The sequence below is a fragment of the Haliaeetus albicilla genome, chromosome 7 (genome assembly GCF_947461875.1).
Source record: "Haliaeetus albicilla chromosome 7, bHalAlb1.1, whole genome shotgun sequence".
In the NCBI taxonomy this organism is placed as follows: domain Eukaryota; kingdom Metazoa; phylum Chordata; class Aves; order Accipitriformes; family Accipitridae; genus Haliaeetus; species Haliaeetus albicilla.
Window position 1 is genome coordinate 20,565,805 of NC_091489.1, and position 17,203 is coordinate 20,583,007.

At 42.4% G+C, this 17,203-nt stretch overlaps 1 protein-coding gene across 14 annotated transcripts in view; it reads left to right on the top strand.

Moving 5' to 3' along the window:
• Positions 1-15,526, top strand: part of NHSL1 (NHS like 1) — a 184,834-nt gene extending 169,308 nt beyond the window's left edge. For 10 of the 14 annotated variants that reach the window (XM_069787202.1, XM_069787199.1, XM_069787196.1 and 7 more), the window contains 3 exons: positions 5,586-9,017; positions 9,568-9,697; positions 13,245-15,526. In XM_069787202.1, the coding sequence (XP_069643303.1) occupies positions 5,586-9,017; positions 9,568-9,697; positions 13,245-13,968 (4,286 nt within the window). In that variant the 3' untranslated portion in view covers positions 13,969-15,526. Of the gene's footprint in view, positions 1-5,585; positions 9,018-9,567; positions 9,698-10,107; positions 10,160-13,244 lie in introns of all 14 variants that reach the window. The other 4 variants (XM_069787195.1, XM_069787200.1, XM_069787198.1 and 1 more) reach the window with 2 other exon arrangements.
• Positions 15,527-17,203: the final 1,677 nt, after the last annotated feature.

Sequence of the window (17,203 nt, forward strand, 5' to 3'; positions counted from 1 at the left end):
AAAATGCTTTCACATTTCCCTGGTCCCTTCTCTGTGTCAGTGCTCTAGGGTCTGACTCAGACTTTCTTTTTGTGGAGGTACCAAGTTACCTGGTTGTGAGTGTTTCTCCGGAGCTCTGCACCAGTGCAGTCCCAGGCACTGATGGACATCTTCTGGTGTCCTGGACTCCCTCCCTGTCTTGCAGGAGGAGCAGGTCCCAGACCCGAATATTGGTTCACCACAGTTCATCTTCCAAATAAACATACCTCACCAAAGCAGGGGAGAGGTAAGAATCTTCAAGTTTTCCACCTTTTGATCTCTTCTTCTGCCAGGCATTTTGCTTTTCTTTAATCAAACAGAAAGTTTCTGTCCTCTTTTGGTTTTCAAAAAATGTCTTCTAATTGTATGCTTTGTATATATACTTCCCTTGAATTATTTAAATACTTTTTTCTCCACCTTAAGGTGCTATTCAGGATCTTTACAGCCCTGTGATTTCCCCCCCATCTACTGTTTTTTTTTCTTTTTCTTCCGAACCAAAGGGTTCAGAGGGTCGGAATAACCTCATATGCTTTTCTTCAGCTTATTTCCCTGCCTCCCATTTTCAGTAGCTCACAATGGTTTGTCGTCTACAGGATGACAGTAGACGTCAGTCATCCTGTCAGTCATCAGGATGGGTATGACTGATACCTGAACCATCAGTCCCTCATCTGCTTTCTTGCAGCACAGCTCAGACCCCCTGTTAGTACCAGCCGGTGTCCCAGATTTCATTTGGGACTGCTGAAGCTTCTCCTTTGACACACCTTAGAGGAAACAGTTCCATCTCAGCAACATGGGGGGCACATAAGTCCTGATCTTTGGGAACTCAGCTGTTCTGTTGAAGACTCCTTTTAATTGATATTCTTCTCCAGTTAGTTCCTTTGGCACTAGCAGTCATTCAAGTTATAGGTGCCACAGGTTAGAAGAGTCCCAGATATCCAGTGGTCCTACAGAAATACCATGCAAATACCCGGCTGTTCAAGCCAAGTAATTCTGCACCTGCTTCAAGTTGCAACTTGAACAGCATTTGGAGAGAATATCTCTCAAGAGTTATTGTGCGTTTTAACTAATTACTGGTTTTGTCGCTGTAGTTTCTCAACATTGTACATTTCCAGCACTACTCATCCAGAGACCAGGGCATTACAAAGTATGTATCATCTGCTTTTTGATAGTGGGAGATAAAAGACAGAGGTGCCAGGAATATAATCTTTACCAGAGGCTGTTCAGGTAGTGAAATTAACAGGATCAAGAAAACTTAAATTCCCTATATTTTCATCAAAATTCACCCTTTCGTGGTGGCAGTGGTATGTGCAAGGATTCAGGGTATTTTTTGGCTGGCCGTACTGAAAAGTATCACAGGATTCTCTGCGATATTTTTCTCCCCTCTGAGAGATTATAGATGCTTCATGGAACACAGTGAAAATTCCTGAGAATTACCATAAGCCTGATGTACTTGTCTGTTTCTTGTTGAGTGTCTATTAACAATCATTTGGTATGTAAGTACTAGGGTAAAATAGATGAAAAATCTCTGGGGTTTTTTGTAACACTGGAAGTTGTGGTGCCTGCACAGTGACTTGGCCAGGCCACCAGGTTTGGAGGAGGATTGCTAGGTGGGGCATGAGGAGAAGATGAAAGCAACAAATCTTAGGAATGTGCCTGTGGCACAAGAGACAAATGCTTATAGTAGAAATGATTAGTCAGAAGAAGTTGGGGAAGAGAGATTACTTCTATATACTAGTTGAAACAAGCATGTTCTTTGTGATATCAACACACATACTTTTTATCCTCTCAAATCCTCAGTTTTCTACGCTCATTTCAAAACAGAGGACCTTTCTGCTGATTCTCTGCAGCAAGCTGCAGGTGCCACCAGATCAGCCAGAGTCACAGGGAGATAGGGAGCCTTCTAGTAGCTATTACCTGGCCCTAGGGATTACATGCAGACACTTTCTTTTTTCCATCAAATATGCAGTCAGTCTCAATCCCTGTCATCTCTAACGAGCAACACCAGTAACTACCAGAGTCAGGGAAAACTGGTGTAACCTGTATATGCCTATCTTGGATCAAGTGCTTGGAGCTAAGGTATGTATTTGAACCTCTTCTCTGTGCTTCCATGCAAGAGTTGTTAAATATGTTGCATGTTTCGCTTGTTCCAGATAGTAGGTGTTCTCTACTCACTTCTGGAGTCTACACTGAACATGTGCATTAGGGAAGAGCATTTGCCTCAAGAGGTATTTTCAGCATTTTCAGCATAGCAAGAAGTAGGGTAATAAAGAAGACAGGAGTGGAGATAACAGGTCTCCTGTGGTGGACATAGCACTGGCTGCAGGGCTACTGGACACAGGATAATATAAGATGCAAACAAGATGATTATTAATTACTTTCAGCCACCTTTATCAAACCACCAAATTGCAGCCACTTCTGACTTCATAACATTCAGCATCTGTAATCTGATGTCCAGTTCTGCAATATTTTTTGCTGCTGTCTGCTCAGACATCGCCCCTGCAACTAGATGGACTTGTGGATGGTATTCTTCAAAAGCTCTGATTCAGTTCCAGAATTTTGGTGTTGCAGAAACCTTGTAACTTCTGACTGCTCTTTATTTAAGTAGAGGTTTTCTGAGAGACATAGCATTTTCAGTGTAATAGTCAATTAAAGGTTTGAGCTGTCCCTTAGAATTGGATTGTTCATCTTCTAGCTGCAGTACCAACAAAGGCAGTTTCATTTTAAGGGTTTTTGAAAAAACGTGCTTTTCAGTGTTTCTCTGGAAGTGGGGGTTTTACAGTGCGTTTGTGAATTACAAACAAAATACTCCTTGCTACCCTCCTCTGAACTCCACCAAAATCTTAAAACCCTCAACATTTTAAGAGAATACCTGAGTCTTAAATGTTCCTTTAGTTGGTTTTTTGAACCATTTTCCCTGCAGATTTCTATTGTCCCTCTTCAGGAAATGGAACTGTAAAAAGAGCAATTGCTGTATTATAAAGGGCAAGTAAATCCTCACAGCTTTGCATGAGATTGTGCATACATGTAAAGCCAAAACCAAAGCTGAAGTAATTTCAGAATATGCTGCATTTCTACAAAAAAATATTTAAAACCTTAAAGTTGCATTTTTGTAGCAGCAACAGCCGTGAGAAGTCCCTTCCCTGACCGTATCACATATAATGATTGAAGCATGTAGCCCTGTAGTTTATACTTCTGAGACTGGGCTGTCTTGCCCCCTCTGAACCCTGTATTTATTTGGGCTCTGAACCGTTCTAACTACAGGAGGCTTTGCACTGGTGCAAAGGCCTGCCCTGATGGGCTTCCCTGCGGTATCGAGGTTGTAAAGGTTTGAGTCAGTTTATGCAGTTTCCATGAGTGTATTAGACTGGACCCCTGTTCTAGTAACAAACACAGGGTTAGCAGGGATGCTCAGCAGTGCCCTGCGGTTGTTCATGCTGCCCCCCCTTGTGAGCATTCCAACACTCCTGGGTTTGGGAGGAGGAAAGGGGAGGTTAGCAAGTCCAGTGTCGTTCCACTTTGCCATTTACCTTCCCTAGCAGTAACGTTTTTAACAAGCATAAACCATCCATCTGCTTGTGAAATACAGTGCGTTTAGCTTCCTTCGTGAATACAAACATACTGCATACTGAAATGAGGTGCTCTCAGCCACAGGTCAGTATGTGCCAGCTTTAGATACTTGGTGTAGTGCTGACAGCTTCATTCTCCACCAGCCCCATCCTATCTTGTGTGTGTGTGTATTTGTGTGCATGTTTGTCTTTCACAGTGGTAGAAAGAAGAAAAATACCCCATCTCTTTGGTTATTTACATAACTTAGTACGCCGATTTTTATTAGCGGATATTTTTAATTGGCTAACAGTTGTCATCGGTGATGTCATGGTTCCAGAAACATTCATAATGTCTACTTTGATGTTTTTCTTTGCCTTAACCAAAGGGGGACACTGATTCTATAGAAAAAATACACAGAGAAAGCAAAATTAAAGCTTCTTAATAACTATACAAAATATGCAAATACCCCTCTTGGTTGGCTGCAGTAGTCCATCTGTTCTGACAGTATCTCATATTAGATTATCCAAGATGCTTGCCAGCATCCAAGTATCTAGCTTTGCTGCAAACCTCTACCAGAAGCAGAAAGAGGCTACGGTTTTCATGAGAGCAAGAGATTCTACACAAAGCAAACTAAACAGGCTTCAAGCTGCTAAAAGACTACTTATGTGCCTGGAGAAAAGAAGTAAACAATCTTTTTGTGTGTACTGCTTTCACTGTAGCCTTTTCAGAGCCCTCTTTTCCTTATCCTAAATGCCTCTTTTGCCTGCCAAGAATAAGGATAATTAAATGTCCTTTAAGTGGTGTTTAAAGCTGCATGGTAAGAATACCTATTCTCCTGATCCAACTCCATATAGTAAATATGAAAGGAGAGCAGTCCTATCAAGCATGCTACTTCATCGCTCCTGAGACTAGCTGAGGCGGAGACTTGAAATAACCAATTTTCCCCCGCAGTTACATATGCAGCATCCTTACAAGCATCTCCAGCAGCTCGCCTGCCTCTCGTGTCTGCTATTTATACAGTAATGCAACTGAATTGAAAAGCAACAGCTATACACAGGCTAATTTTAAAGCAGTACTCTGGTTTGTGATTTTAAAAGGCAGCTACCAATAAAAATGTAAATTTAAAAGAACCCTAGAGTCCTTTCTACTGACCCATTGATAACTATATTTTGAACTAAAACTGCTTTTCTGTTGTCCTCAAAGGGTTTTTTTAATGCCAATATATGATTATTACTTCTTTAAAAAAAAAGTACAGTTATTTTTTATTTCCTGACGGTGCTGAGGATGAGACGACCATCAGTACTAGCTGTTTCTTTTCCCCACTTCTTAGAGTTTTTCCTTTATGATAAATAGAAAGTAGTTGTATGGAAAAATGTTATTTAATGATTTTCTCTGTAGTGTTGGATAATGTCTTTGTATAAATGGTCTTATAGCATATATATTACTTGTGGTAAAATAATGCATGTTTCAATGTGTCAGCCTCCTTTCAGACAAACTGCAAGACTTGGAGAGCTATCCGTGTCTCCTGAAATTTTTTTTCTGAACTGTAATGCTTTTAAAAAGCAGATCTGATTATTCACATTAGTCTCTGGATTTCCTTCCCCTTTTCTTTATTGCATGAGGCATTAGCATGGAAACACACTTCACGTTTCTCAGGCTTTTGTCTGTTCCTGCTGCTTTGCCTACTGGAAGTCAAACAGTGCTACTTGGTTTCTGACATAACTGATTACTATGGAAATCATTACCATGTCATAAACAGAGGATTTCATGTGTCGAATGTGCGGCAGGAACACAGACGATTCTGTAAGCAGAAGGTTCCTGGTAGTAAGGAAAAAGGGAAGAGAAATGCAGAAAACACATGATGCCTGTGCAAAAGCCATTGCTGCAGATTCTTTTTCAGAAGGTATAACCTGCAAGAGCATGGGGATCGAGCAGTTTGCTGGGGTTTTTTGTTTCTAAATGAGTAAGAAGATAGATGTGAATTTGTGCTTCAAGAAATAATTATTTTATTTTGACTCCAGCAGTTGGCACTGGCCAAAGTGATTTCCGAGGGCATTCGATGTATGTCCCAGATCACTGTTCCACGCTAGGGAGACTAGACAGCTATCGCTCTGCTATGCAGCGCTCTGAAACCAAGGACACCAGCTGCCAGACGGAGGAAGTTAAAGTTGTGCCCCCTTCGATGAGAAGAATACGCGCGCAGAAAGGACAAGGCATTGCAGCCCAGATGTCTCAGTTCTCCAGTTCATCTGGAAACATGTCAGTGATGAGTGATTCTGCTGCAGTTATATTTGCTTCTCGCCAAAACAGCGACATAGGTTTTCACAGCTTGCCTCGGGCTGGTGCGAGAGTGTCTCTGCAGTCCCTAGAGCAGACACAGAGCATCTCTAGGCAGACAGAAGACATCGCTGGCACTTTACCCCACCAGATAAGTAAATTGCAAGTGGATGATAGCGTCGTGCATCTGAGGAATAATCCCACGACGGGGACCCTGTCAAGGCCAAAGTCTCAAGAGGTGAGAAGCTATGATAGCGAAAAGTCCGCAAGCCCAGCATGTGTGGTCTCTCCTCATGCTACCTACTCAACAAGCATCATACCCAATGCAACACTGTCATCCTCCTCAGAAGTTATCGTTATTCACACTGCCCAGAGTGCTGGTTCATTGGATAGTAAAATCACCAGCTCCACTGCCTACCCAAAGCCAAGAGACAATCCTGTTGCCAGCAGTGCAGTAAGTGGGAAAGAAGATCACCATTCTTCAAGCGGTAACTGGAGTGAGAGTAGCTCCACACGTCACTCACAGACTTCAGATACCATCCCATCTAATACTGTCATGATGCTTTCTCTTGGTGACTCTGCTGTCTCTCTTAGCACTCCTGGAAATGCGGAGTCTGGGTCTCAGAGCATCAGCTACAGCTGTAGGAACAATCTTGCTTTACCAAACCCTTCCCAGGACAGCGATGGTAGGAGTGAATCTAGCTATTCAGGGGAGCGAGCACAAGCAGCAGCGAGCAGCACAGAGCATTGGCTGTACAAGTCTGCAGAAAACAGTGAGACTCCTTCATGCAAGGTGGTTTGTACCACACCAGGCTGTGCCACTCCCGGCAGCAACCTGAGCAGCAGCAGCCTGGAGAGGACTTCGGTCAGGGACGATTCTACTTCTCTGTATTCTGTGGACCACGATGGTTATTACGGTTCCGTGCATATGGACTCGGGACTGAAGTCAGATATGCCATGCAATAGTACTAATGGTTTTGGGAACCCCAGAGACAGCGTGATAAATGTCTTTGAAGGAAAGGAGAAGAAACATCAGGATGACCAGTCAGGCCAAGGTGAGAAATCCCTTGCAAGAAACATCTCTCTGAAAAAGGCAAAGAAGCCACCTTTGCCACCATCCAGAACAGACTCGCTCAGAAGGTTGCCCAAGAAAAAAGCCCAGTCTAATGGACAGGTACTTGATGAAACCCTCATTGCCACCCTCCAGCATTCTCTGCAGCTGAATCTCAAGTGCAAAAATGGCAGCTCCCCTTCCCAGAGCCCCTGCAGTGATTATGAGGATCCCTGGGTGTTGCGCTCCCGCAGCCAAAGCTCGGTCAGTGCAAGCAGTAGCATGATGTCCACCACTGCTCCAAACCTGTACTCCATCTGCACAGTCACTCCCTCTCAGAGTGAAACAAGTAGCATCAAGTCGGAGTACGCCGACCAGTGGGGTTACTACAGCGACTATGCCGCAGTGACAGATGACCAGGTAAAATCCTCAGTGACCCATTCTGCCAGTACATCATCTGCTCTCAGCGATTACAGCATCAGCCACTTCAGTGATGGCTCAAGGGCTTCTGTGCCACAAGTGCCCAGTGGACTGGCCAAACCAAAGAGCACTTCTCCAGAGAAATCCCACCGAGTCACATCGCCGTCGAGTGGGTACTCCAGCCAGTCCAATACACCCACTGCGCTTACTCCAGTGCCTGTAGTTTTAAAATCTGCATCATCAGGAAATGGGAAGTCCAAGCTGAAGCCTAAAGTGCCTGAAAGGAAATCCTCTCTTCTGTCTTCAGTCTCCATGTCTTCATCCTCCACTTCTCTTTCTTCGAATACATCTACTGAAGGGAGCGTGAGTGTGAAGAAATTGGACCCCACCCTGAGCTCTCCTCCGGATTCTGGAGCACCTCCGCCAACACCTCCTCTTCCAACACCTCCTCCGCATTGCCCCGAACTTTCTCCTCCCCCTCCGCCTCCTCCTCCTCCTCCGGCAGAAGTCATGGATCTGTCATCATTGCCAGCCTCTCCCACGTTCCCCCCTCCTCCACCAGAAGCTGATGTAAATTCTTCCTTTGCCCAGACTGTCCCGTGGTTTCCGCAAGAAGCCTCCATCAGTTCGTTCTCCTCCCCCGTTCCTCCTCCTTCTACTTTCCCCTTAGCTGTCCCGCCACCAGCACCACCTCTTGATCCCAAACTAACAAAGGGTGCAACAATATACCCACAGTATTCTTTTAAGAAACGTAACCAGGAAGATTCTTGCTACTGTCCAGTGAAGCAGCCACTCAACAAGCAAGACCCGTCGAGACCTGTGATGCCTTTAGTAACTACCAAAGCATTGCAAATGGTGCAGCTGAGGTCCGTGAAAAAAGCGACAGAAGGTGAGCCATCACCTGAATCTGCTTCTGAAACCACCTCTCAGGAAAAGGGTACTGTAAATTCATCATCACAGTCTTCCCTAAAGCCATCTCTCTCACTAAGACTCAGTAACAGCTTAGGCGAAGAGGAAATGAAAACTCAAGGCACTTCATTTAAAAACTCAGTTCAAACACTGGCTCGGGGTTCTCCTCTCATTCTCTCCGATAACGTACCTGTGCTTGACAGTGATCGAAAGCCTGCAAGTGCAGTGGGTCTAAACAAGTCTTTTGAAGCTGATTCACTGGGGACAGCTGCTGAAGACACGCCTGAGTCTTCGGTGCAGAGCGAAGAGCTCCATTCTGGCGTGTCGCTTCAGGGGTCACCAGCATCTCCCGACAAGACTCAGGTTATACTGCCAAGCAAGAAACCACCTCCTATTTCAAAGAAACCCAAACTGTTCCTTGTTGTACCACCTCCACAGTTAGATTTTACAGTGGAGAAAATAGCTGAAGTGAGTGATGTTGTCAGAAGCACATCAAGCCCAACTAAGGGAGACGCTGTGCTTGCACACTGCGAGGAGGCGAGAAATTGTCTTACAGATGGACTCATTTCTAGCGAGATGGACTCTGGCAGCCTGGTTCCTGAGGGAGGAGCTGCCGGATTCACCTTCTCTGAGACAGCGGGAGCTAATGCCTTTGTGGTGCAGCCTTCTGCATCACCAGTTCAAGAAGAACCCAGGCAGGAGGAGCAGTCCGCTTTTGATGAAGGAAGCAGTTCAGGCAGCAGCCAAGACAGCGGCAGCAACGCTGACGGGCACCTGTCTCAAGAGAACGAAAGTGGTGAGTCTCTCTTCTCTGACTCTTCTTCAGATGTAGCAGTAGCTATTTTTAAAGAAGCTGGGGAGTGAGAATAGCAATCCTAGCATTCAGGTGAGTTTCTGTAGAGAAAAGAACCTCTTGCGATAGTTATAAATTAAAGCCTGAAGAAAGTTGCAGGGATCCGATTAATACTTTATGAGATTTCTTAGAATTCCTTTCTAACTTCTCATTATTGCAGACATGGAAAGAAAATGATGCTTTATTTAACTGTGCTGGGATTAAAACACGCTATGAACACATGGTTGGCTTTGTTAATTTTGATTTTGCATTTTAGTGGAAACCGTACAAATTTTCTTTCAGTACTGTTCTCCGCCTGTGCGTGTGAGCAAGTGTAGGCATTTCATGCACTGCAGTTTCCTAAGCGTTGTTCTGAAATGACAATAGTGACAACGGTGCACTTGCTAAATCTCTCAGATGCTTTGCCTTAGAGGCAGCGAGGGCTAGTTTCAGCATTATATGCCTGCTGGGTTCCCACGATGGACTGACAGTATTGTTCATTCTTTCTGCATAGCAGAGGTATTTGAATCAGATACAGCAAATAGTTCATTCCTGCCGAGCAATAGTTATGGGGAAGAGACGGACGGAGTGGCAACACCAGCAAGACCAAGGACTACTGAGGATCTTTTTGCAGCCATTCACAGGTACTGGAGAAATTGCCCTTCCATACTGTCAGGTCCAGTAGTTCTCTCAAAATTTAATTAACATTGTTTTACTAAAACACTCAATTACAACAGTCATTGCTTTAACAGAAAGCACACATTTATCAACTTTCTACTAAGGCTATGTATGAAAAAGATAAGGAAAAGAACTTTTGTTTTATTGTTTTACAAATATATTTAATCCATTCTGAACTAAAAGCTACCAGATGAAATCAATGTAGATTATATTATAAATATCCTGCCCCTTAAAATATCAAGTTACATCTAGTATTTATTGTACTGTTCTCGATCTGCCATATTAACTCTACTGTTGCTTTTTCTGTGTATCTTTTTGTTTTCATTCTCGTTCTTCTCCATCTCTTTTTACTCTCTTCGCTGCTTATATGGTGCAGTTTGGGACAGAGGCTCAACGCTAATGCTTCATGGCAAGCGTGGCTGAAACTGGCAAGTAACACAACATGTCAGTCATATGGCAAAACATATGGCAAACGCTGGATTATAGTTTGCCATAATCCAGCCTGAGGTCGGGTGTTTTGTGTCAAACTGGTTAATGAATGAAATGTGCAGTACTGGCTCTATTATTAATGACATTATTCATTTCCCTTAAAAACAGAATCATCCTGAATAGGCAACTAGATTTTTGTGCTGTTCACATTAGGTTGTCATAAAAAGAAAAGGAAAAAAATGCTTAAAACCGGAAAATGAAAGGTGTGCACCATTTAAACAGTACACACAGAAGACCATTACCACTCTCTGAACTACTGAGCTTGCTTTTAGACTAGAATCGATGTAGTGGTAGTGCCATCTTGTGGCTTTGTCTTTTACTTAAAATGTAAAGGGGCCATCTCTTTTAACTGGTCACAGAAAGTGCTTGGCAGCATCCACACAGCTTTATCTAGGTGTTCAGTCAGTTTGCGCATCTGTGCCTGAGTTTTGCGTCAGGAGTACTGAGGGACGGGAAAAGCCTGTTGTGAGAATGTGGCTGGGAGCTGGGAGACTGCGGCACTTGGGATGCAAATGCTATTTTTTCATTTTTGAAATGGTTATGTTTCAGATGTTACAAAAATTATATATAGATGATTCTGACTTTTTATAAGTTACGCTTACTCCTTAGGACTTGGCCTGTAGGAGCTGTTCTAAAAATGGTCTGTTGCATTCATGTTGCATGGCACTCACTAGGACTGCGACAAATCTATTTTTAGAATGAAATATTCTGGCCAGTAGCCTTTCCATTATGTATGCAGGTAGAGAGTGGATCTCTGTGTGTATGCACATACATGTAATTCATGAGTTTATGGGGAAATGGACAATGGAACTGGATGTGACATAGTTAAAACTGCTTGACACATTTGTTATTAAGACCTTGCTTTTGCTGGCTTTAGACTTGAACCACTATCTTCCTTGGTTGTTAATTAATAAAAAATGTTTTGGTTTTCCCCCCACTATTTCTAAAAGGTATTATTTCAGTGATTGGCACTCTTGAATACGTGCTTTGGAGTAAGGCGAGAAATTTAGTGGTATGTGCGTTAAGGGCAGGAAGAGCAATCCAAGTTTAAGTCACAGTTTTGTTTGAATATATACCCTATCTCTGTCTGAAAAGCCACCAAAACCAAATTTGGTTCTTACTTTTAACTTTCTGCCACAATCCATACATGCTGAGAAAAGCTGGTTAGATGCTGACAGCGGACTGACTGCTCTGTGCTGCATTCACAGTCTTACTGAATTCGTTCAAGTCAGGATAACTGAGTCTTTCCCTGCAGATCTTTGCAACTGAATTTTTCTTTTTGTTTATTTGGAATTTCATTTAGGTTTTGGCAGCAGTACAATCCCAGCATTGCAGTGTTTAAAGATACCCCTAGGCAGCCAAAACCCTAACGAAGGGAAATCTTTTCCCTGTAACTAATGCACACGCATGTTCGTGTACAGACTCGCAGAGCATCCAAGCACCAAATTCACTTGCTGCCTATGGCACTGATAGACAGTTAAATCTAGACAAGGTTCTTATGTTTGCCACTACTGAAGTGATCGTTTTATCCCTATGCTATCTTCTGGTGTCCATTCATCCTCAGGCTGAATGGATTTCGGTATTATATTCTTCTTCCAGAAAGGCAGGTGGAGGCACCAGCAGCTGAAAATAACAGCTGTTACAGCTGCCTGTGGGGGTATCGTGAGTGATCTGTGCATAAACTTCACCACTTAAGAGACAGGATCGCTCCAAAGTCTTGGCAGAGTTTATGGCAATGTCTGTTGCTGCCACCTACTCAGCTGATGGATTCTGCTACTTTGTTTTCTGGGGTTTTTTGTTATCAGTAGGCCGCAATGCAAAAAGACATTTGAGCTTGCCTCTGCAAAATCTCAAGGCCTTTAAGAAAGTATACAGCTAAAGATCATGTTACTTGGAAACCTGTTTTACAGGGGGAGCAGTCTGTATTGAACACATACTTGATAAAAATTAAAATGGAATTATAGCATGATAATGTTGTATTTGTAACAAGTCTGCTGACTTCTTTTAAACTTTTGCCAAAATAGCATATGTAAAATTAGCCTTTATACAATCTTTTTGAATTAATTTTTGCTTAGTCTGTAAAAAAGCAAAGCAGCTTTGCTACAGATACCAGGCATGTAGTACATTTATTTCTTTAAGATTTCAAATAATGTGAAAATGGGGCAATAGAAGTCCAGTTTCCACTTATTCCCAGTTCCATGATTGTTTCTTAATTTTGTTTTTGTTGCCCCTGCACTTTACATTTAAATTACAAAACACTCCGCCCTTTCATTTGGAAAGATAACTTTCATGTCAGGAAGTTGGTCTCTCCTTCATTTAGTCAACAAGTTGTGCAATGACAGAGCACCAACAGAACTGTGAATTTTGTCTGTGCATCTTAATAGAAGCTGGAAAACTCAGTTTTCAGTATTCATTTAATGTTTGGGTTGGGGAGGGGAATTTTTTTTTAATCATTTAATCCAGAATGCTTACATGTGGCTCACTTTACTCCATCTTAACTTCAGCAGGAGTACGTTGCAATATCCCTTTCAAAGGCAAGTGCACTAAACTACACTTCTAATTCTCCAGAAAGCATCAAATGAAATAGTAAAACAAAACAAAAAAACCCAACATACTTTAGATTACATATTTTTAATCAAATCCCCAAACTAACAGAAAAATGGCATTGAGTATAATCTTTATAATGCATTAGTCTTAGCAATTGAATACTGACTCCGGAAAACCTGATTCACTAAATTTGCTTAAGTGTTTGGGACATCAGAATTGCCGGTTTTAGTAGTTTCATTGTTCCAGATTTGCAGAAAAAGAACAATACACTTAGCTTTTACCTCCAATACCTGCATTAATGCCTATACAGTTTTGGTGGTGTTCTTACTCATGCTTTAGATTTAGATTACTTCTCCCTTATTCCTCTCTTTGCTTTAGCTTAATTCATTGTCATCCCTCTACGCTGAGTTTAATTAGGGGAGGTAAAAAGTTTCATTTTTTGTTTGGTCCTCTTTTTCTGTTGTTTTTCAAAATCAGATCCAAAAGGAAAGTCCTTGGCCGTAAAGATTCTGAAGACGACCGTACCCGCAACCATTCTCCATCGCCCCCCGTAACTCCCACTGGTGCTTCCCCAACCTTAGCTACCCTCAAACAAGCCGGATCAATTCAGAGAAGCATTCGCAAGAGCAGCACCAGCAACGACAACTTCAAAGCCCTGCTGCTGAAGAAGGGGAGCCGCTGCGACACCAGTTCCCGCATGTCCGCGGCAGAGATGTTGAAGAACACGGACCCGCGGTTCCACCGGACGAAGACGGATGCCTCCCCTGACCTTTCCGACAGCCCTGCCAGCTGCTCACCCAGCAAGAGCAAACGGGCCCAGGAGGAGTGGGCCAAGAGCGAGGGCCTGATGCCAAGGAGCATGTCCTTCTCTGGCACTAGGTACGGCCGGTCACGAACACCCCCCTCTGCTGCCAGCAGCAAGTACAATGTCCGCAACCGCATCCAGAGCAGCCCCATGACTGTCATTAGTGAAGGAGACGGGGAAGTGGTGGAACAGTCAGAGGGCAGGGTCCGAAGGACTTTGGAAGAGCAGCAAGAGAGGCAGCTTGATATGTTTAACAGCGATGAAATGGACACGAATGACTTTCCATATGCCGAGGAGGCCGGCTGCAAGGAGACCTTGGATCCAACCCATCTAGACTTAATGACTCAGCCAGGTACTTCAAGGAAGTGTCTAAGCCCTTCAGCTGAAGAAAGTTAAAAGGCAGTGACAGAAGGCATTGGATATTAGTCTAGAAAATGACAGAGGACTAGATTCCAGAAGAAAGCCCAGACCAGGACAAGTTTACTTTGCTGAGCATTTATTCCATGAACTGCATGTGTGTGTTTAAATGCTAAAGCAATGATAGTTCTGCAATGGTTGTGTTGGGGAGGACTTGCTATGAATGAGTGGTCTGTGGCTTAAAGAAAGTTAACGGTTGAATTTTTTGTGTAAAGCCTTAGAAGTCCTCTTGTGGGGGGGGAGTTTTCTCAGAGCCTGTAGGGGTGTGAAGTTTTTCTTTTTCTTGAGACTGCAATTGTGCAAGCAAAATTTAGGAATAAGCCTGAAAAAAGAGGAATGGGAAGGCTCCTGTGGTACAAGCTGGACATCTGCTTCAAAAGCATTGTAGTGGCGCAGCGCGTAGTGTGTTCATTAAGCAGAGGGAGGCACGATGAGGCACATTCACCTATGAGAAGGTAGTAGGTTGGTGCTGGGGTTACATGGCTTATTACTGGGGTGTGCCCCAGTGTTCAATGAAGCGTGTCCTGCTAAAGCAGTTAGGTCACCAGGTTATGAATTGGTCCAGGGTACTTTTTTTTTTTTTTCCTGAGGGAAAATGAAATACGTAGTTAACGTGCAAAAGGGAGCTGAGTTTTATAGCACACTGCTAGCTGCTATGCAGCCACGTGTAGCTTGGTGAAACACTCATTTCCAAGTGAATTGCTTCCTTGACTAGAGTATTCCCTTAGAGAACTGGAACAACTGGATGTGTGCGGAGGATGCCAGCAGACAACAGAAAAGTGGGAGAAGAATTAAGCAGTGTACTGCCAGAGTTTGGAAGGGTTGCATTTCTGAATTAGAAAGCAAAATTTGACTTTGAGAACTTGCACTACAGAGCTGTAGGTGGGGCCTGTCTTTCAAAATTGAAACCTGGGAGTTGTGTTTTGCCAGAAGTCTTTCTTCCATTTGTCAAAATGGGAAGATTATTACTTTTCATCACTTGAAATACAGATACTTGCTAACTTTTGGTTACCAAAGAATAAGTTACAGTTACTTTCCTTTTTTATTTGCCTGCAGTATTTCTCTTCTTTTTTAACCTTAATAATTTAGTGAGGTTCGGTTTTATTGTATATTTTACAGATAATAAAAACATTTAACGGTTTTCCAATTGTCAAGAAGACCATTAATTAAAACTGAGATATTGGCTGCAGTTTTTGGTTCTTAGTAGGAATGAAGCTTTTAATTTTTAAGAAGAATTTTGCATCACTTGATGGCGTGCGCAGTTTTTGTATTGTTTGTAAATATTGAAAGTTGTTAAAATATCTTTTGATCTCCCTACCGTAGAATTTATACATTTTTAGATTGCTTTTAAGAAGAAAAAGCACTCTTTGTAGATTATTTATTTTAGAGAAATATGCTTGTAATCTCTTTCTTCAATCCTTTACTTGTTAGTAATGTAAATTTCAGGGGCCTTCATTTAACTCTTCCCTTCACAAGAGGGGAATAGTGATGAAAATGCTGTGACTTTGCTTCAATAAAGAAAAAGGCTGCCAGTTGCCATATTGTCTTTTGAGTTGATTAAAATCTCCTTCAAAAGATGTGACCCACAGCGTATGGCAACCCACTGAATGCCATAAACCATTCATCGAACTACTAATCTCCAATTTTCATTGCAAAATTTACTAATTCACTTTAGAGACAACTAAAGTGTACTTACATATCCATCCCATTTTGGCATCTCAATGCTGAGACTAAAAAAATTTAAATAATCCAAAGCTTTTTCCAGTATCATTTGTGAGTGTTCCTACTACTTCTCTCTTACTTGCAACCTGTCGCAGAAAACTAAAATTCTTGGAGAACCAGATTATAAGCAGAGTGAGTGAGAAGTGAAATGAAGTGGAGAAGGTAAATCGAGCTGCACTCACTGGAACAAGGGTGGGATTAACTGGTGCACAGCAAACTTTCTACCATTTTTGTGTGCTAAATACATTTAAAGAACCATTGGATTTTTTTAATTAAATGAAAACCTAATTGGATAAAGTAGATAATTTCAGATATTATTAATATTGAACTGAACTATATACTGTTGCAGGGAGATAGTGTGAACTATTCTGCAGCTGCTAAATGTCTCCTGAGCATTGCTTTGGTGTTTCTCCCAGAGCTAATCACATGAAACATAAGTGCTGTGTCCTTTTCACAGCAGGTACCATCCCTGTCAAAGCTGTGTGTGAATGCTAACTAGTCCTCATGCCACCATCCTGCCAGGAAAATACTCAGCCTTTGTTTTATTGTTTACAAATGGGGAAATCACTTAAAAGTGAAGAATTGCAGCGTTGGGGAAAATTATAGTTCTGGTGTCTGCAACTTCTGCAGTACTTCACAGCATTTTGCATAAAGTGCCTGTAGGAGGGAGCCTAGCCAGCTTGTTTCCCTGATGCTGGCCAGCTGATGCTGCCAGTTGTTTTTATAGGCTATATGGGGAACTCTTTGGAAAGTCTTGGCTTACATGCACACCATGTTGTCAATGCAGATAGGTGAGATTAAACTTCAAGTTAGCATGGACTGAATTACTTCTCTGGCCACAAGTATCCTTGATGCTCACATCTGGTGTAAGGTGAGTTTGGGTTGAGGCTTAGGTTTTGGCTCGTGTGCAGAAGGCAGCGTTTATGTAGCCCTACTGATGCTGCTATGTGACTACATTTTACACAGTATGAGATGTAGTGAAATACATTAAATGTGCTGAAATATGTTTAATAGTGCTTGTAATGGTATTTATTTAGGCAACTGATGTAACTTTCTTATGGCGATATCACCATGTCATCTACCTGCTGCCATCATCCTCTGTAGCAGCACACAGAACTGGTTAGTAGCTCAGTTTTCTCAGCAATACAGTCCTTGGCCCAAGTTTCCGCTGCAAAACCTAAGAGCACGACAGCTTCAGGCTGTGTTTTCTGTACTGTCAACAAATTTGATGTGTATGTAATTATGCTAAGGAAAACATGCTTAATTTTCTGTCATGCATCCAACTTCAAAGTTACTTTCTTCCATGATAAACTTCCTCCATAGGGAGGTTTTGCCATTGTGGCTTTATTGGTCAACAAGTATAGATTAAGTTTAGCAAACCTCTGCTAAAGACATCCAGAGCAGTAGGAGAGGAGGAAAAGTACACAAACTTTGGGCATGCTAAAGAGAAAAGGGAGATTGTTGTCACCCTGATGCTTAATAAATTATACTG